The following is a 21173-nucleotide window of genomic DNA, read 5'->3' as shown; positions in this document are numbered from 1 at the left end:
AAAGAAGGTAAATTTTTCTAGTTATTTTTCTAGTTATCTGCAAGAAATTAAAAATTTAAGTGGTATTTAAATATATTTTCACTTTAAATTATTTTCTTATTTCGAAATACCAACAGTTTGAAGATTCATATTGTGACAGGAAAATCATAATAGTATAAAAAGAAAGAAAAATGCCATTCGTATAGTCTGCATATATTTTTATTCAATACATTTTATATCCAGTTGAGTTATATTTTTTGTTGACGATTCTCTATATAACTTTATTACGTAGCAATAAACTTTTTGCCTTCGCAGCAATATTAAACCGAGGGCTAGAAAAATTGTACAAACAACTTCGCCGTGTGCGATCACATAATTTATGGATATGGATCGATTTCATTGCGCCGTGCTTGTCTCTTTTCTAAAACAAAAAGAATGACCTGCAACTATTGACTATAGCGTTTTTTTTCTTGCCTTGATGCAGTAATAATGAATTTTCTGTCTTATCACATTCATATGATGATACATTTTAATTATAATAATTGTCGCTATACAAAGTCAACGTATAGATTATACAACTTATAATTGATATAAGTTTTTGCGCATCTAACGACGAGTAATATACAAATAATTATGTTTTGCAAATTATTGCTACTTATACTGACTATCAAATCTATACAAAAAGTAAAATATGTCAAACAATTTTACTCGCTAGAAACACGTTTCGTTTTTTTCTACGTAGCTAATAATTACAGGTTTGGGTCGATGGAAAATTCAACATTCCAATTTGACTCAACAACGCGTTCACGTGATCAGATAACAAATCTATTCGTTCTCAATCTCCAAGTAAAATCCTTCGATAAACTCGCAACAATATTCGTCATTATTTTTTTGTTTTTATCCCTCGAGTAAACAAGCTGATGCTCCAACAATTAGGCTAAACTTAACAACTATTAATTCGCTTATCAAAAGATCCTTCGAAGCGAAATTTGATTGTTATTTCATTCTTTCTCTTAATCAGCGAAGTTCTTGACATTTCTGGTTTTTTTTTCGTTTGTTTTCTTTGTTTGGATAAAAAAAACGGCGGAAAAACTAGATTAGCATATTATATTAGTTGGTACGTAATAATCGTTGTGCGCGGCTGGTATATTGCTTTCTATATATTAATAATTAAGATTAAACCAGATATCGATGCATTTTGCTCGAAGCAATCATTTCTTGCAGTCCTTAAATATTGTCATTATTTCTTCGTGAGACGGATTCGTAAACAGTTTGTTTTTTTAAGATACTTCAGTATATCCGTATCAATTATCAGGTTTTATCAAAAAAGTTTTCGCTATAAAACTTGCATTATTATATACTTATATATTTTGTAAAGGAAAACTATATTAGGGAAGTTATTCTTGGAAGCTAAAGCGCAGTCATTGTTTTTTCTTTTACTTTTGTGTGAAAAATTTAGATATTACGACAATTCCAGAACTCGATATGAAATCTTTTTAGCGTCTAGATTTAAAAAGTTTATATAGATACGTTCAGTACACACTTATAGATCATTTTCCATGTTAAACATACAAAAAGGATTGTTTCTTTCATTATACATTATATTTGCGATTGAAAATTCAATTATCTGACTCGATTTCATCATCATGTCGGACGAGTTCTTTTTAACAGTCTTTCGAACAAAGTGCATCAACCTGATCGTAATCGTATATTTTCGTATATTTCTTATTAACGAATATCAATGTTTTGAGCTACTTTGTTTAGATATATTTGTATAATGACTGGTATTTCATCGATTTATTATCATTGGTTGTCTTAAAAGTTGAAAACGCATAGTGGCCTCATTTACAGTGGAAGAGCCTATGTTATATTTATATAGAGTGATGTGTGTACAGCACGCGCGCGCGTGTATATATATACACACATACACACACACACACTGTACGACGTAGAAAGAGAATAAAGTGTGTTATATTCCGGACACGAGGTACTCGATAAATTTTCTGATAAAATGCTTGCGATCAAACTTCTATTCTGTTATCGTGGATATAGTTTAGGTGGAAGGAATGCGTGACGTGGAAGAACAAAATAACTAATAAAATTCACGGTAAAAAAACTAATTTTAAAATCTTTCCGTAATATTGCTCTTATTAAATGAAATTCGTTCGAACGAAAGAATAAAATTGTATTGTAAAAGGCGTTTGTGTCATACATTTCGTGTGTTGTTTATTACTTGAAGAAAAAGTGGCAGTATGTATTCTTTAGATAGTATCGCCAGGAGCAACAACAATTTATAAGAACGCCTGCATGCACTCGTCTTACGAGCAAACCTCTCGTAACAATTTTCCACGCTTTCCTGCCCCCTTATCAGCTTATCTGAAATTTCCGCGAATTTTTTCATTCGTTCTCCATTATATTCAAGCAGTGCCAGAATGAAATGTACACGTACCTGCGATACGTGTGTGCGTATACCACGAGCGTAATGGAAGTATCGTGCATAAGTGAAATAAATATAAAAGCTGCAAGCTTCTCTACAAGTATAGCAGTCTTTGCAGATGTTTAAAGATATAAATAGATAAAGAAGATGATTACAATATCTCATGCTCGAGTCAAGGTACAAAGTTTTTCTTTTCTCTAAAAAAGAAAACGTCAATTTTGTCTGTAATGACTGTTTTATCTTAAGAAATCATCGCTGTGAGAGAGGCGAGCAATAATTCTATGCAACGGGCGCACTTTTATACATGAATTGACAATTTTAGCGATATTAATCACAATATAAAAACGTTGGTTGTATAATTCCTCTTTGCTATTTATTGACGGTCTTTGGTTCGTTCGAAATTCTTCGCTTATAAATTTAAAATGATTCCGCCGATGTGTTCTGTGTGCGACATTACGGTTGCAAACAGGAAAGGATGGATGTGACATGTCGATGGAAATCAATAATTAAAAATGTGTAAAATCGAACTAGATTTTGTGATGTTCCGTTACCATGAGTCTATATATCACAATTGCAACGAGATTAAAACAGTAGCCTACTGTACGATTGGTCGAGAGAAAAGAACCGCTTTTGGCCTTTTCCCTTTTCGTTAAAAAATCTGCTGAGATATTCCATCACGTCTTTTTGTTGCTGCTCGCCTCCATAATTCAAAGCGTGAGACCAATGTGCCTAGCAGTGCAATTAGTGTTGGTGTTTATCATTGTCACATGTACATCAGTCTATAATGAATTTGCGTGGTTTCTTTATTATCGTTATACATAATTTACATATGTAGAAGATATTGTTGTCAGTCCCGGTTTAATTAAGAGTCAACGTGCTACCATCTGTTAATCCATCGCTCTAATATGCAAATATGCCGTCATTCTCAGACATTTTACGAATAGCGAGCATCCGCAGATTCATTTTTCCGCTAAAGTGCGCGATGATAGTATCTTATATATAAATTGACTTTACAAAAAACGCTTTACTCATAAGTGTCGATTATTGTAAGCACATAATGCACAAGTGCATCGATATTTCACTCGTATATATGCTAAAATATCGCGAAAAAAATGAACCAATAAAATGTCTTATGATTCCTCGTTACTCAAAAGTCAATTACCTAGAATCGATCGTTCCGTTTTATAATCGTTATCTTTATGTTTTTGCAGCTAATTGAAGCATCATAAAAGCGGAAGCGAATATATCTATGTAGATATATGTGTAACAAAATCCAGGTAATTGCTTTGTGATGAACACTCCGCGTAAGAGTGGTAGCACGTGTCCGTATATCTCAAGCTACGAGTATAGTAGTAATAAATAAGCTATGAAATACGTTAACATGACTCGCCTGCTGTATGATCAGACGAGGAATATCGACCATCTTTTTTCTTGCTGATCATAAGACAACTACTGCAACTCTTGTGTGTATGAGATACATGTCCGCGTACGCGTATATATACGTATTAATTATCGCAAAAAGCTTGACTGGCATACCCACGCGAATAACAAGTGTATCGTGTGTTTGTGTGTTGTGTGTCGATGCTTCATTGACAGTTTTATTGACTGAGCGACGTATCATAATTCAATGTCTAACAGTAAGTATAAAAAAAAAAGAATAATCGTCATATGGCCGTTTTATTTCTTCGCCAAAGAAAACGAAAAAGAAAACGCTGCTTATTAGATAAGAACTCAGTCAATAATACGCGATCCGAATCATGGCCTCACAAGTGTTCTTCTTGAGCCAGTGGCGCTACTGGTACTGCCGCTCCTTAATCGAATAGTACAGTTGGCCAGCGAAGCACCGGTGTCCTCTAGTCATTCCATTGGGTCGCCAGTCGTGTTCTCAAAGATCGTCGAGTGTGGCTTACCACTTGCAGACCATAAGAAACCACCTACACTGCCTGGTGGTAAATATGATGCTCCACCGCCAAGGCCGGATACCTGTTTTTTACGAGTATAGTGGGATTGGTTATATGTCTTGACTCGCGAATTTTCTAATGTGGTGAAATGCCGTACACAATTGGAATTTCTACTGTCGAGGATTGTGATTTAATATGTCAGCCCAGGATCAGGAACGTCATTGTGTTTAAAATTTTAATTTTCTATACTTTAATGATATCAATAAAATTATGATGCGAAATCACGATCGCATTGCGAAGTTCATGAAAATATTAAAGGAAAGTCAAATTTGTTATTTAACCTATACCGATTGAACGAGATTTCAATAGAAATCATACGCGAATACAAGTAGATCTACAATGTACGGAAGGAACTAAATATTGTTGGACATTTTTCTGTAAGTTCCTGTGATTTACAGCCAGACATCCTTGGGCCGACGAAACCTAAGGCATAATACTTGCTCCCCAGAATTATATTCTATATAAGGCCTTTCACCTTTATCCTTATTTTACGACAAAATTCATCATTGAATCCAAATATAATAATAATTAAATATCACAACAAGAAGATAATAAAAATTCAGATGGCCACTAAGTTAATTCAAACCAAGCAAATCAGTGTAAACTAAATCAATATATAAAAATATACGTATATAAATGTAATAGCAACATATATATAAAAACTAGCAGCGTGCAGGATCGGCAAAGGTATAGTATGTATTGTTGCATGTGACGGTAAATAAAATACTCGTGAATTAAAGAAAAATAATCATTTATTCAAATCAAATGTTGTATAGGAACATAATGCAGGTACTATAGCTATGCAGTGATCCTCATAGAACGGTATAAAAGACGCATCAATTTGTTTTATGTTTTTTTTATGTCTCATCACAGACGTATTCGCATTTCGATATATAGCTTTGGTAATTTGAAAAACGTTATACAGCATCTCATCGTTCCTCTGCAAAGAAACATTCGTTTTGCTTTTTTCTATGGAAAATTCTGCCACTTTAACACTAATATATTTTTGTCTCTATATAAAAGAAATAAAGAAAACAGATTCTTTCTTTTTTTTCTATTATTCTATCTTAAAATTACTTTATATGTCAATTATCTAATCGTTATTTTTTAAGATATTTTATTTAGTCGACAACTGTGATCTCTTAAGCGTATTTTTAGAAACTATTTTTTCATACTCCAAATAATAAAATATTCTTCATATGTTTCGGTAAAAGGTAAGCTAATAATAAGACTGTACGCATAAATAAATTAAATGATTTCATCGTAACGTACGAATAAAAAGAAAAGAAACTTGAGACAAAAATTTGTAAATGACATGCCTGATGCATCTTAACGTTGAAAATACGATATTGCTATATCGTCTCACTTTTCTCTCTTCCGCGCGAATAATTATCTCATTCGCTTGACTTACAATTCATTGCTAAGAAAAATGAAACAAAAATGCTTATATTATAAAGATTACATCACAAAGCTATAAATTTTTCGAAAAAACTGTGCCAATTTTATAAGTCGATATTCTCTTACAAGGGAACGTTCCCAACCCTCCGCCTCCCATTTTTCTGCAATTGAGATATGTTATAGTTCATAAAAAAACAAGCATAACGCTCTAGCAAGCGAAAGACATGTATACTTTTGTTTTGTAGAATGAACTATTTAGAGGGTAAAAGCTACCCCCGAAATTTATCCTCAACTATAGCGAAATCTTCGTAATTTACGCAGTTTTCGACGAAAAAAATTCTAAAAAACTCTTAAAAAATGTAAACTGTATATTATATATATACAGATTTCGTTTACAGGGTTTGCGACCCCCTATGTCGTCTAAGGACAAACTATGTTGTTTGCAACAAGGGGTTGCAGACCCCGAGGATAAAATGTTACCGATTTTTTAAGGGAAAACAAAGTTTATAAAATTCCATATAAAATCTGACACAAAAGTATACAGCTTTCGTCCCCGTCGCCAGAAGTTGCAACCCCTAAGGGAATAGAACATTTATTTGATACCCTGATGCCATACCACCACGAACTCCTGCATCCTAATTTCTTCGAGTAGGTTACTCTGCCACGTTGTAACCCCGAACCCTTACACTCCAATTTCCTTAACCTTCGAGCAGGTTACCCTGTCACACTATAATTCCGAACCCCTTGACCCTAATTTTCTTAACTCAAAATCATGCGAATTTTTGAAGTTTGAAATAGCTACGAGGAATTTTGTTTTTAAATCATTATATTTAATCAATATTACTATTATCCCTGATGAAATTCGATTATTATGGTAGTACTAAAAAATTAATTAGACAAACTGATTTTGCAAAAGTAATATGTGAGTACGAATTTTGTGAGGCGGTTTTTTTCAATATGAAAATACTGACATGAAATAATGTTAATCTTCATTTCCATGTAAACCACAATCAATGATGTACGTGGCAAACCAAATTCAAATTGTGGTATGACCAAAGAAACTCCAATCACCGAATACAGTTCATGTGGTTCAAACTGCAAAATATTCATTGCAACTAATGATATTACTATAATACTGCTTTAAAGGCTGACTTTTAGGGGTGGGTATCATCCATTAATAGCTTTTTCCACCGTTAAAAAAAGTACGAGTCTTTTATTTTCTTATGAACTATGACATATCTTAATTGCAGAAAAATCGGAGGTGGAGAGTTGGGAACGTTACCTTATTAGTGATGCATCATCACTTAATAATTAACATTAATTAATTAATATTTTTGTTTCTTCTATAATGTATTTTTTTAAATAAGTAAGCTAAAGAATAATTTGATCACCATAGAATACCGCATTCCATAAGTTTTTTTCACATTTGTTCGTTGCACAAAAAACCGAATTTACAAAGAAAATTAACTACGATAAATCATATACATTCGATTCTCCCCGTTCACACATAAAAACATAAAGAGAAGAAACTAATATATAAAAATGATAAAGCACATCATCGCAAGTTTTTCATACGCAAGATATACAACGAAATATTTGAGAACAAAAGAAAAGTTATAATAAGAAGCAATCGCTCGGAAGAAGACAAAAAGGTGTAACCAAAGTCTTGGTCTACTCTCTCACAAAAACTCAAAAAAAGAAAGAAGAAATACTGTATGTATCGGTATGTTTGGCATTAAAATATATAAATCATATATAATATGTACATACATAGAATAATAATAATAATAATAATAATAAAAATAAAAAGAAGACGAAGTTACAAGATTGGTGCGTGTCTAGGAGGTGATTACCTGTTGGCTCCAGAGTAGTGAACGTTCGGCCAATTGACAGTCAGCAGCGAGTCTTGATGGTAAACTCTTCCAGCGCTCGTCACCCGGTATTTCATCATCCATCGAATGTGGCACTTGATTATGATGCGGATGATGAAATTGTATGTGATGTGGTGAGGCGATAAGTGGCACTATTTGAGCACGTTTGTAACTATCCTGACGTGGCAAGTGAAGATGATGAGTTGGACTACCGGCACTACTGCCACGTTGACGATGGAAGAGGCTACGTTTTTGTTGTAACATTCGTTGCTGGACCAATAACTGCAGTTGCGTACCGGAATCCACATTACGCAGTTTGTATTGCGATGTCGATTGTGGTGAGGCCGGCGGTGGTCGAAGGTGCACCAAATCTAAGTGACCACGTGCTTTACCCGAGTCTGTAAACGTTTTGTTTTCTCGTTAGTAACATTTTATTTATCGGACTTGGAAACTTCAAAATGAAATTGTAAACGTTCTGTCGTACTATCGAACAAATAAAATAATAAAACTTCTATGAAATTTAATTATTTTTCATGAATTATTAATGGTCATTTACAAATGTAAATTACTGGCAATCTTACACATTGAAAGTCAATCCCCCCGGAAGAACAACACTGACAGAATTATGCAACACAGGCTCATTAACCGAGTCATTATCCAATGAGAACTAAAGTCAGCTCTGTCTGTTTTAATACAAGCTAATTAGCAGTTCTGCGTAGGAGTCAATTTACCTTGGATGCTCCTCTGCTTAACAGGTCTGTCACCGCCTCCTTGTTGTGTGAACATCAGCCTCGGGCCACCATCTGATGCTCTTCTTCCTTGTGCAGCAACCCTTGATATTCTACTTGCCGATGGCGATGGACTTTTCGGCGGTGGTGGTGTACACGACGGTAGACTACTCGTGAAACAAGTTCCCGAAGTGGTATAGTCGGGCGGGCAACCAGAATCGAAACTCGATTCAAAAAACTCCGATGATGAACTTCCATTACTTCCTCCGAATATACTGGCTCTTCCATTAACACCATTGCCATTGCCGTTCGCTTGGTGGTGGACATTTGATGACGGAGGTGGCGGTGGTTGATCCATTGGTTCGAGACCTTCGTTGAAATGTTGCTGTTGATAGTCGCTCAGTCGCCTATTGACAATTTGACTTTCGATGCGTTGACTGACGTCACGGTCGAGGCCTAATCTGTGCTCTTCCAGCTTGATTTGAGCATCGCGAAGTTCGTCACCCGAGGGTACTTGATCTTCGAGATCACCTTCAGCGCTACAACAACCTTCGTCGGTTGATGAACTTGTTGAGCTGAATCGTTTGCCGCCACGGCTAACCATCTCCTCACGGCCTCTGTAACAACCCAATTACCATCGAGTTCAGTTGGTATAACATTTTCTGAAAATAGCGACAGGTTTTTGTGTGTTTTTTTGTTTAGTTTGAAAGCATGGCAAGATTCAAGAACTCCTCATTCTATTACTTTTGTACTCTTAAAATGAAGTTAATTTCGTAAGATTATTATACTTGACATGCTTTCTAAAAAGCAACATAAAGTAACATTGAGTGTGAATAGTTTTACAAATCGATGATATATTGAAATAATCAATTCGTGCCGCATTGAGATGTTATAAAGGCGATGTTTAATAATCAGCAGATGATGAGTTATACAAAATTATTGTCGAAACAAACATATTTTGTTATATCAAAGCTGTGACAGACAATACGCTCCAATAAATGTTAGTACTGTCGCAGCCAAAAACCCAACAATGTTATAGAAAAAATAAAGTGGTATATCTACGTTAGCGAAAAGGATTTGATTGTGAATAAACAATGAATATCCAAAATTATTATATAATGTTTCATTGAGATTCGAAATGTTGATTAGATGTGAATTGTGCTTTTCGAAAATTAGTGTAGCAAGCATTAGACTGTTTTTTCTAGTTGATGACGGTTACTCACGACGAAAGGATGTTAACAACAATGCTTTAGAGAAGAGAAGCGAGTATATCAAGTTTAAACTAATTGTTAGATGAAAATGTAATACACGGATGCTTATATAAACAATTTAGAAAAAAATAAAACTCAAAAACAAACTAAATTGAAAAGCTGCAAAAATGAACATATCGACGTCCGTGATGTTAAACAGAGATTGATGACCAATATTGAAGCAAAAAAAAGCTAATTAAAAATCAGGTTAGTCGTAAAAGAAAGGCATAGAGCGAATATGGTATACATAAAGAAGATTCAAGCATGGGAACTGATACGGATGTCGTTTTTTGATATATTTTTTGTTGTTGTCTAAGTGAGAAAATTTACCAAAAAACTGAAAGAGACAGTGGACACAGCGTACGCGCGATGTTGGTCGAAATTTTTATAGCGGATCTGTCTCTCTTGCCTGTCAAAATTCTCAGTCTCGCATCCTCATAAACAACATTTGCTTGCTTGCTTGCTTGGGTGAGAGATTGTGTGAATTTTGTCTTTCGGCTGTGGTTTAAGGCCGATCAACATCCGACTAAGCTATCATCACTGCAAATAAAAAACCAAAAGAAAAACGATTAACAAAATAAGGCTCCGCCGTCGTCATTGTGGCATCCCTCTGTCCAAAAAATCTTTTTTTTCTTCAAGTGTTTTTTTGTATATCTGAATATTGATGATGATGGCTTCATAATTTTTTGCATCCCTCGATGAATTGCAGGCGGAAGCAGAAGTTAACGGACAGACGCGATAGAGAGGCGAGCAACTTTTTGATTTTCTTTTTTTTTTGTCAGGAGACGGATTAGTATAACCGTGCAAGTGTGATGTGGTTGGGATGTGTTTTGTATTTGTATAGTGCTCTTGTAAAAAGAAACAAACAACGTTAGTGTTAGCGTGAGCTCACAATTAAAATTTCACATTAGTTATCTCATTATATTCCAAAATTTTGTAAAAAGGGGCCGTCTTAAAGTTATGTTATATATCAAGTATTTATATATTATTGTGAATAGGTGCTGGGGACATTATTGTGTTTGACATGCCTATGTAAAATTGTTATAATGATTGATAGTGTTTATAAGTACATTTTAAGTCCGTGAGTACGTCACTTGTATATAAATCAAACTCCTTTACAGAATTTCTCGCGAAGGTAAAAATAATATCTCTTGTGTAAACAGAAATCGGCAATTATTGTTGTTTCTCCTTTCAAGGCTTTGATTATTTTCTTCCTGCAAGGATGAAAGCTGTAATCGAAGCGTCGAGAGAAGAAAAAAAACATAGCTTTCGTTGTACTTATAAACTATCGATCGCTGTGGCGCATGTAACTTAGTGTACGTGCTTTTAATGAGTTTATCTAAGCATCGATCAACGTACCTCGACTTGAATTTCTCCTCCTTCGTACGATTTCGATGCTGTTTCAGTCTTTCAAGAAGTAAGAAATAAATGGCTGCGTGATGATCGTAACTATTGTTTCTCAATGACTGCAAAGAGAGACAAAAAAACACATGAATCGCGGATCGATGAAGTTCATCTTTAACGAAAAATACTCACTTCTCGTATGCGCGTAATATCGATACCAAGACTATGCATGAGCCTGAGAATCTGTTCATTAGGTTCCTGCAAAGACGGTGAGATAGTGGGCACCGGTGTACGTAAAACGGCGTCACTCGAGCCAGCCATCCATCTGTGCCTCTTGATTTGCGGTATTGTGTATCTCTTCGTGGGCTCGAGTACCAGCATCTTTCTGATTAGACTCTCGCATTCTGCAACCGCCAATATATTGATTTATGTATTCATGACACAATGATGAGGATTCACGATTACACTTCTTCTAAGCTAGTTTTCTTTCTTTTAGGTGCACGAGAGTGATTTTAATTGATCAATATTGAAGATCTGTATATTCATTAATTCATTTTTATGGAATGATCTCAGAATTGTGAAATTTCTCTCTCGAAAACTGATTAAAACGTCTCGAATTTACTAGGTTCTATGAGATACTCCACGTGCGACACATTAACGATGTCGATAAGCTTTTATGAGCGCTGTAAACACAATGTCACACGAACTTAACGAGAGCTTGCCTATATGGAATACTTATTATAATGAGCTCTCTCTCTCTCTCTCTCTCTCTCTCTCTCTCTCTCTCTCTCTCTCTCTCTTTTCGATGAGTATCGCTCGTGCATTGACATCACGATAACCGAAAGTTCGATCGTTATAACAAATAGAGAGCAGATATTGGAATTGAGATAGATAAAAGCATTTGTCAAGATTTCTCGATAAGCTTTTTTTATGAGCACATGATTTGAACGCGAATGTATAATACTCACCTGTGGACATAAAGTAGGGTATGCGGAATCTACCACTGAGCACGCGATCCCTCAGCGATTGAAGTGTCGAACCATCGAAGGGTAGTGCTCCGCATACAAGGACGTATAAAACCACTCCTAAGCTCTGCAAATTAAACAGAGAATTTCTTTCTTGAATTCACTCTGCGATAAGTTGATAACATAAATACTTTGACGACACTCTTTTTTAATTCTGTTGTGTAAGCATGTGAAAGAGATATTTTGACTCTGGATAAAAAAAGAGCGCGACTCGCCAACTTATTCTTAACGCTGTGGCGAGCGAAAAAGAAAAATCGATTGACGTAATTCACGAGTTTATTACTCCAGCGCACAGTGCCGACGAAATTGCTGACTCGGGCGCTCTTCCACCACGCCGCTACCATTATCTACTTACACTCGAGTTTTTTCGAGCGATAGATGATGCAGTGGAAAAAAATTGCTCTTTGACATTTTTAACGCCTTAGTCTCTCTAGTGATTATAATGAGGTGTAAGGCTATGACGTTGAATGGTTTTAACGTTTTTGAGCTTTCGCATTTTAAATGCTATTAACATATGAACATGTTGTCATTTGAAATATAAATACATAATAATTCCGACATACTTTGTCTGAAAAAAAATATCCTTTCTAACACGCTGCTCGTTAAAGTATATGAAAGTTTCAATAAAAATAAAAGATTAGGTAATAAAAGAGACTCACCCAAACATCGATTTCAGGTCCGGCGTAATGCCTGCCCTTGAAAACTTCGGGCGCTGCGTAAGGCGGACTTCCACACCAAGTGTGAAGTCTCTCACCAGGCGCGAAACGATTGCTAAAACCAAAGTCAGCGATCTTGACGTTCATCTGGGCGTCGAGTAACAAATTCTCAGCCTTGAGATCACGATGTGCGACCCCGGTAGCATGGCAGTATTCCACCGCTGAAAGGATCTGAGCGAAGGTTGAACGTGCTCGTGGTTCGGCCATTCGACCATACCTTGCTATATAGTCGAAAATTTCACCGCGACTCGCGTATTCGCATACCTGTAATGAAAAATGCGGTTTCATGAGCGGCGTCAGTTAAGGTCGGCTTTCAAATGATATATTGCATGAATTTCTAATTTTTTATTGCTTCAACGACACCATTGGCTTTGTACTTCAGATCTTTTGGAGACGAAGTTTTTGATTTAATAAGACAAGACACGTTAATGCGGTGACGATATTTCCATTATTTTTTAAAGTGTATCAATGCGAATTCTAGACATTTTTTTGAGTAGTAAGGAATGAAAAACCAATGGTTTTTGCATCTTCCTCTGAATAAATTTTCATATTCCAATTTTTCGTAGCTCAGACACTATTACTTTTAATATAGTACTTTTAGTATCACGTTGTATTAAATAATCAATGAAAATTTATATAAATATACAAGTAGCCAAGATAATCTCATAAATCTCTACTGACATGTTTAAAATACGTTATCTGATGAATTTGCAATAGCTACGAAAAAAAATATTGTATTATACGAAAAACAAAATTGGCATTCTTGTTGCCAATTCTGGCAGTATAAATTGTGTATACTCGTCTCTCTCTCTCTCCCTCTCTCTCTCTCTTTGTCGGGCAGCTATTATTACGAGAATCCACGACCCCGAACATCTGATGTTAGTGAACTTGACGACGGTCATATGTTAATTAATCCGAAGACTCAAAACCGGCTTACGATTGTGATATACTTAAAGTGTATCGATCTTTTGTTTTTTAAAGAATACCGTGACACTAAATATGTCGTAAAATAATTATTTTTACTTTTATGTACCTGGGGTCATTCACGTAAATTCGTATTTGGGATACCAGAAAAGAAAGCTTTCAAATCATACCGACTAATTTATTGCAAGAAATAGCTTATTTTCTTTGGAAGAGAGAATTCTGAAGATTTTTGGAGCCACGCCGCGGGCACGCGACAAGCGTGTACTTCCGTTTTGAAAGGCTTTATACATATTCAAGACTGGAGATTGAGTTCCTTAAAAAGTGTACCTGTAACTTTGTTTTCTTTCAAGAGAAACCAAAATTACTCGATGAGCAAAAATATACAACGATGAATTCGCATAAAATTAGAGTGATGACCGTTACAATTTTATCGCGGAATAGTCATCTCTTATTCAAATCTATAGCTTTTGAGGAATTCAAAGAAAGTATTGTTTATTTATAATCAAAGCCGCAAGACGGTGTATAAAACAGGCGCAAACTCGATCAATCGCATGATATCAAATCCACGTGTATCTTATCCATCAAGAAAAAGATCAGCGCCAATCAGGCGCCACAAACGAAAATAAAGCTTATCCAAAGCAGCGAAAGAAAATACAGGCCGAAACGTTAAAGGATAATCTTTTCGAAAACTCACCATGTAAAGCATATTCTTAGTCTCCATCACCTGGTAGAGCTTAACGATGTGAGGATGTTCCAACTGTTTCATTATCTCGACTTCGCGATATACTTTCTCTAGATTTGTAGAGTCCAGCTGGCTCTTGTCAATTATCTTAATGGCCACCTGCAGAACAGAAAAAAGCAGCCCGCGTGAAGTCTTCGTTCATTTGCAAAGAGCGAGAGAATCGAGGTCGTCCCTTTGTCTATCGCACATTCGCACGCCACGCGACCTATGACGGAAGTTTATTTGACACACGTATACAGGCTTCGCTAAGATGGTCGTGCAAGTTTAATTTTTCTTAACGTCTTAGTGATTATTTTTCTACGAGAACATTTCCTTGTTTTTCATCTTCGTTACCGATTGCAGTCTTTTTACTGTAACTGTATGCAACGCGTCCGACCGAGCGAGCTTTTACGAAATCACCAAGAAGCTCGCCTCGGCGTTGCACGTCTAAAAACTTAAAAAGCAACAACTGCAGATGGCGCTTTCTCAATTATACATGCAGCGGCTAATTATTTCGTCTAGGCAAAAGTGCAGCTTCCCGACTCGTTTACAAACGGAAACTTACAACTTTTAAATAGACTGAAAGTTTTTCTAATAGAGGAATGTTACTCTGCACGTATGGTACAGACAGTTCTACCGTTTCATATTTCTTGAAAATACTTTATTCGAGTTGAGTGTGATTATTGTTTCATGAACAGCGTCTCCTTATTCACAGCATAATCGTCTCGACGACTTTTTCATAATACTTTGGGCAGACATGATCGTCAAACGAATAATCAAGTAAATTAGTTCATAGTAATTAAAATAGTCACACGCGACGTTTCGCTTCAGTGTTTCAAAATTATTATTTTTCATATTTCAAGGGAACGTCGCACCTCGTAGAAAAGATTGTCCGATAGTACGGTTAAAATTAGATTTAACTACTTTTAAGATTTTTCACCTTTCTTTTCTGTTTTATGGTCACACTGCTTATCGTTACGCTTGGTTTCGCCCGTTTTTATCTGCCTACGGGACACTGTGACACAAAGTCATTAAGCGAAGGACGTCGATTGCGTGATTGGTTTTTTTCCAGACTACACAGACTTGCGATTGTTGTGCGCGCGTGGTGATGGACAGGAAGTAACTATGTTACTTTGTTTTTTCGAGGGGATATGGTTTGCGGCTACTGTTTTTATAAATTTGTAGTGAGAGAACAAAACTCGATGTATATTCACTTTTTTTTGTTGTTTCTGCCTCGAGGAGGTATGAAACAGGCTGTAGTTTGATTTCCGAATCCGTAAATGAAAATTTTCTAATTCTAATATAAAAGACACTTAACATTGGTGAAAGTGTGTTTGCACTTTGAACTAATAGCCAAATATGTAATAGTTTTAAACATTGAATGAAACAAATGGTTGTCGTGAAATATCCTATCATTGATTACCTGATTAGGATTACCCGAAAGCGATATAACAAGCACGTTTAAACAAGATTAAAAATTTATCATTTGAACTAGTTGAATACTCAAAAAGGATACATAATAAAATATACGATGAACGAGTGGCAGAGAGGTAAATAAAATCGAAGGCGGAAAATTACTTTACCTCGGTCTTAGTGATACGATGCCTCGCCAATTTGACCACAGCAAAGTTGCCTTTGCCGATGGTCCCTTCGATGTCATAGAATCCCACGCGGATTTGCTTTTTACCCTGGCCCGTTCCACTCTCCATTTTTCCCTCATAAATCACTTACTACGCTTTCTGGCAAACGTTATACGGCTCCTGTGCCTTCGCCGTTTCTTCTTTTTTTTTTATTCGATCACCTGCAATCAAAATCCAATTTGTTGTAAAATAATAATTATCAAACGCTTTTTTTAATATACGACTGGACATTGAGCTGTAGCTGTGACTATAATAAGACAGTCTAGAAAATGTAACAGTACAGCATTTTTTCTGATAAAATGCAGAATTAACAACTCTCGTTATCTCTGTCGCAACTAACTTTTCAATAACACTCAAAAAAAAAGAAGCCAACGCCCGTCCAGCTAATTGTATTAAATCCCGTGTCGAGTGGGTAAAATGTTCGCGAGCAAACGAATTGAAGTGCTAGAAAGCGCGCTTTACAAGGTTATAGGCGAGCTCAGCGAAAAAGACAAGAAGTTGAGCCGAGCGTGACGTACGAAGTGTCGTGAAGTGTGAACCGGTTATTCGCATTGTTGAGTGCTATCCATGCTAGTCTAGGAAATTTTTTTTTTTGCATTTAGGCACGTATTTTATTCAAGGAGAGAGAAAGAGAGAGAAGCATATCGAATTGAGATCACGGCAACTTCACGAAAGCTATGTGCATGACGTATTTTTTTAAATAATAGATACGAGTTGATAGCAAATTCGTTGTTGTCCTATTTTTAGAACTTTTTTTCTTGACAGTTGAATGTTGTATCATTAACCTAAAGCTGATCAGATGATTTACAATCCAAAGAATCTATCTAAACTTCTAGTATTCTAAAAAATTTGTTGTTACATATGCCATAGTAACTTTTACAATCAGGTTTACGCCTTCTGAATGAAATATTTGAAAAGAATTAAACTTTTTTTTTTAAATTAGTTTAAAGGGATAGAATCCTTCATTATGCAGGGAAAAGAGAAAATATTATCATTCCATTAGAAAAAGAAAACATAAGATTAGATTCGTGAAAATAGAAGGGCTTTACGAGTGATGAGGAAGAGAGAAAGAAAGAGAGAGGGAGAGAGTATATGGAGTTTTCGTCTACACATGTATACAATATATGCGATATCTCAATTCTCAAAGAGTTTTCATCGGCAAAAAAAGCGACGGCGGAGCTTGGGAAGAAAAAAAAACTGCCCTTTGTATTTGGTAGACAATGGATACATGCATGACAAGGTGGCCTTTCTGAAAACACTCAAAAGAGAGCTTACAGCAAAGGGTGCTGAATATCTACGAACAAGTGGCTTTCTGTTACCCTTCTCTCCACTTCTTGCTACTAGCGATTCAATGGACGAATCACAAAAGGAGAAAAGGATTTTTTTAGTACTTTATTAATACCGAATTTTATTTTCTGAAAGTACAATGAAATTCCCAGTGAATAAGCTCGAACTCGTTCTCTGAGAGATTTACGCCGACACTCGCCTAATTTATTAAGAGTAATTTACGAGTAAAAGAAAGGGGATATCATGAATATATCGATCATATCTTTCATCGCACTCGCAAATCATCATTTGTAAAAATCACCATCGATCAGCGATTAAAAATACGATGTAATCGCGAACCACACGTTCTTATCTTTATGAAACGCAGGAGCGTATCTTCTTCTTATCCTTTTATCCTCTTATAAAAAAGGGAACCTAACAAAGTGAAGCCAGTTTATTCGTGATTTGATTGACTGAAAGATAGTCACGTGGTTAGCTGTTATGTGATAGCATATATGTATTGTATACACTCGTACAGATTTTCGTAGATTGAATGTTTGAAAAGTGTATCAATATTGTTAATATGAATTTAATATGAATGGTTGATTTTAAATAAAAACCGACTGATAATTCAGTATATAGAGAACTTAATTAAATTTTACTTTATGAGAAAGTTTAGTTATGAATAAACAAAGTACACAATAAAACATATACTCGTATATCGATAGATTATCATGATAAAATATTGAACAGTGATTTCGGCTTTATTAAATTCCGTGAAATATAAGACATTTTTTTTTGAAAATGTACTGATTACAACTGTGAATGCCCACTGAAGTATGTTATTTACATCGTGTAGGATATAATTATAGAAAATTATAATCAATTTAGAACTTATCTCATGTTTTTATTGTATGTTTCAAATTTTTGAGTAATTATTTTTCAACACATACCTTCGGATAAAAACTGATAACTTCACTAATGACGTTTTTAAATTAATATCAACATAACTGCATATTTATTTACTAATAAAGAATATTGTCGGGTATATCTCATATCAAATCATGGAAACATTTAAATTTTCAATTTCATCTCTAAAAGTTTTGCATATTAAAATGAATGTAAAAAAACGCGCGAGAAATGAGCGTGCAAAGCGCGCTATACATCACTAGTGACAATTAAGAACGAAAACTCACTTTTCCTCGATCGGCGCCAACTCGAAATATACATCAAGAGAGATTTAGCCGCTGAAGACACCTCCACACATACGGAGTCTATCCGCAAATCCAAATAAGTTCATAGCAAAACTATTTTAAATCCTCGGCGACGACGGCTTGGTGTATGTGTATGTATTGCATCGACTGCTACTGACTGCCTCTATATAACCGCCCCGGGAGCAGCAAATGTGTGCGTGTCTGACTGCATGGTATATATACAAGCGCAGCTTGCATGCGTCAACCGGCAACAAGTACGCGTACGCGCTGACGTCACTATGAGCACAAGCGAGGCTCGCGACCTCAACTCTTTCTCTCTCCCACGGGAAATTTAGTTTTTTTCAGCTGCCTAGCGCGTGATTCTTAATTTTTTTATCTTTTCAGTCGTTAAATGATTTTTTTCTGTTCTACTGTGATTAGATTTAGGAATTTAATTAATGAATTATGCAATTTAGCCAATTTTATCAATAGATAATGTACGTTCATGAAGTTCATATGGCAAAGAGTCAATGCCGGATGTTTTTTTTGTCATTATTGCCTGCATATCCATCGTTTTCATCGCCGAGATAATTAATAATATTACTCATAGGCTTTGATAGCAAAAACAGGTGAAAGCGAAGTAGATCGGCTTCGCTCTGATCGAAGGCCACGCGCGAGTTGCTTGATGGAGCTTATTAATAGAAACGTGACGATTTATTTATAAGTTTAATCATCTGGAAATAGGGTCGGCATATGATTTAAAAACGTGACTTTATATTTCACAGTCACTTAGGAACACTGAAAAATTCAAGTTAATGTAATTATTATTTGTCGTACAAACTGACATCTAATTGCTAGTGATTGCGTTGAATAACCTATGAAGCTTGGCTAAAATTTTGCTATTGTTGAACGTATATCTCTTACGAATACGTAAAAACGAAAACAGTGCAATCTATTTGATTAGAAAAGTATAAATAAAACATTGCTACTGCTTAAAAGTATATTATCATATACATTTAAATTTTAATTCACTTTAAAAGTGCGCTAAAAAATTCATATGAAAACAAGTACTTGCAATTAATGCAAATTACGACTATTCCACTTTCGATCTTTCCGTACGGTTACGCACGGAGAAATACGAAGAGACCACGCTACACGTAGGCGTATCAAAACAACAAACATCAGGTGTAATAGAAAAAAACGGGAAACAGAATTACACCAGATCGTTGAAACTCCCTCGAGGCAGACGGTAGTCGTCGGAAATGTGGAAAGTCCGAAAAAAGAAGGAAAAATTAACGAGAGAGGCGGAAATCGCTGTCGCGTGCTCGTAACGAGAAAATGAACGAGCGGACGGACATAAAAAGCTCAAATTTTCGCTCGTTATCGATAGCTTCGTTTGTATTTTTGCGTTTCTGTCTTTCTATGTCGACGAAGAGGGCACACGCAACTTTCGCGGGTGTACATACGAGGTCGTTGGTTCCTTCCTTATCGACCAGACATCTAACGTTAATATTTACGTATGTCTTTATTGTATTGACGGATAAGGCGTATCGATGCGGCGTTGCGTTCGACGTTTGCTAACGAACAAAGTGTAGGCGCGGTGATAAAGCAATCGGCTAACGCATTAAGCCATACGTTGCGGAGCTAGTGATAAAAAGAGAAAATGTGTGTAATTAAGCGATTGTACACGAGTTGTTTATTGTTTTATAGGAGCTATTGCATTGGGCAGCCGTGTACGTTTGAGAAAGAAAAACACAAAAGTTTCAATCAGCCGCAGTCCGAATTCTGCACTTGTACTAGTATCGTAGAGTCTTAATATTGTTTCTGAAATAGTAGAACCAACGAGAAAACCCGTTTGCAATTAAGCGGGTAGGAAGCGTTTGAAATGCGTGAAAAAGGAACAAAGCTTCTCTGCTTGATTTTCAGAGAATTGCACTTGTTTCTAGTAGAAAAAGAAAAGCCTTTCTTAGCCGATTTTCGTCAGGTTCGTTTGACGAGACCGTGCAGCATGTAAAACTTTTGTTCAGCAAGCAAACGAACCGCGGTCGCATTAATTGATACATGCAGATCGTTAATCAACAAAATAGCAGCTCTAATTACAATAAATGTCCTCGAGTTAACATTCGATTGTATAAAAAGCTCGCAAGGTACAACGAATGCATTGACTTTGTCAATACAAACTCCATCGTGAAAAACATCATCAGCAACACATAAAAATCACTTGTTGAGAAAGTTGTACACTTGAAAGAACGAGGAGGTGGTAGTGGCGTCTCGCGAGGAATAATGATCGTATACGCGGGCGACGGGTTCAAAAACCTCGTCGGGGATCCTCTGCCGGATCGATGCCCGAAAGCTCTCTCTTTCTCTCCACTTGCGCGCTCTACCCCGGGAAGCATTCCTGCCGCGGTGATAGCGTTTTCGACGAAACCAACCAAAAAAATCAAAGGCTCACCTCGATCGATCCCATCAGTCTCTGCACTTTTTTATTCAGCTCGCACTCTAGTTGCTCTTTAACACATGTCACACTTGAAAGTTAGCAACACACCGGAAAGGAAAGAAAAACGCGCGTGTCTGTCTGTATAAAAAAGAAACAGCCTTGCAAAAGAGAAGGCGCAAGAGCTGTTTTATCTTGCTGGCAGCTCGAACGAGGCACCAGCGAGACGGTGGTTCGATACCGACTGCTTCTGCCTCTCGGCGCAGGCTGGCAAAGCTGCCGAGCG

The 21173-nt window shown here is 36.1% G+C and overlaps 1 protein-coding gene across 2 annotated transcripts; it reads right to left on the bottom strand.

Annotated features, from left to right (window-relative positions):
• Positions 1 to 182: 182 nt before the first annotated feature.
• Positions 183 to 21142, bottom strand: LOC131667633 (MAP/microtubule affinity-regulating kinase 4-like). 2 transcript variants are annotated; one of them, XM_058941183.1, is made up of 10 exons: positions 20906 to 21142; positions 15938 to 16155; positions 14328 to 14474; positions 12653 to 12973; positions 11937 to 12060; positions 11161 to 11372; positions 10984 to 11090; positions 8378 to 8991; positions 7629 to 8044; positions 183 to 4399 (listed from the first exon to the last, which is right to left on the bottom strand). In XM_058941183.1, the coding sequence occupies exons 2-10, from the start codon at positions 16061 to 16063 to the stop codon at positions 4274 to 4276; spliced, it is 2193 nt and encodes a 730-aa protein (XP_058797166.1). In that variant the 5' UTR covers positions 16064 to 16155; positions 20906 to 21142; the 3' UTR covers positions 183 to 4273. The 2 variants fall into 2 exon arrangements, with proteins under 2 accessions (XP_058797166.1, XP_058797165.1); XM_058941182.1 differs by lacking the exon at positions 183 to 4399 and adding an exon at positions 4431 to 5317.
• Between the last annotated feature and the right edge of the window lie 31 nt (positions 21143 to 21173).

This window comes from Phymastichus coffea, unplaced genomic scaffold, assembly GCF_024137745.1.
Source record: "Phymastichus coffea isolate CEN01 unplaced genomic scaffold, Cenicafe_Pcof_1.1 PCOF00069, whole genome shotgun sequence".
Taxonomy (NCBI): domain Eukaryota; kingdom Metazoa; phylum Arthropoda; class Insecta; order Hymenoptera; family Eulophidae; genus Phymastichus; species Phymastichus coffea.
The sequence above is the reverse complement of the archived record's forward strand: the minus strand, read 5'-3'. Positions and strand labels throughout refer to the sequence as shown.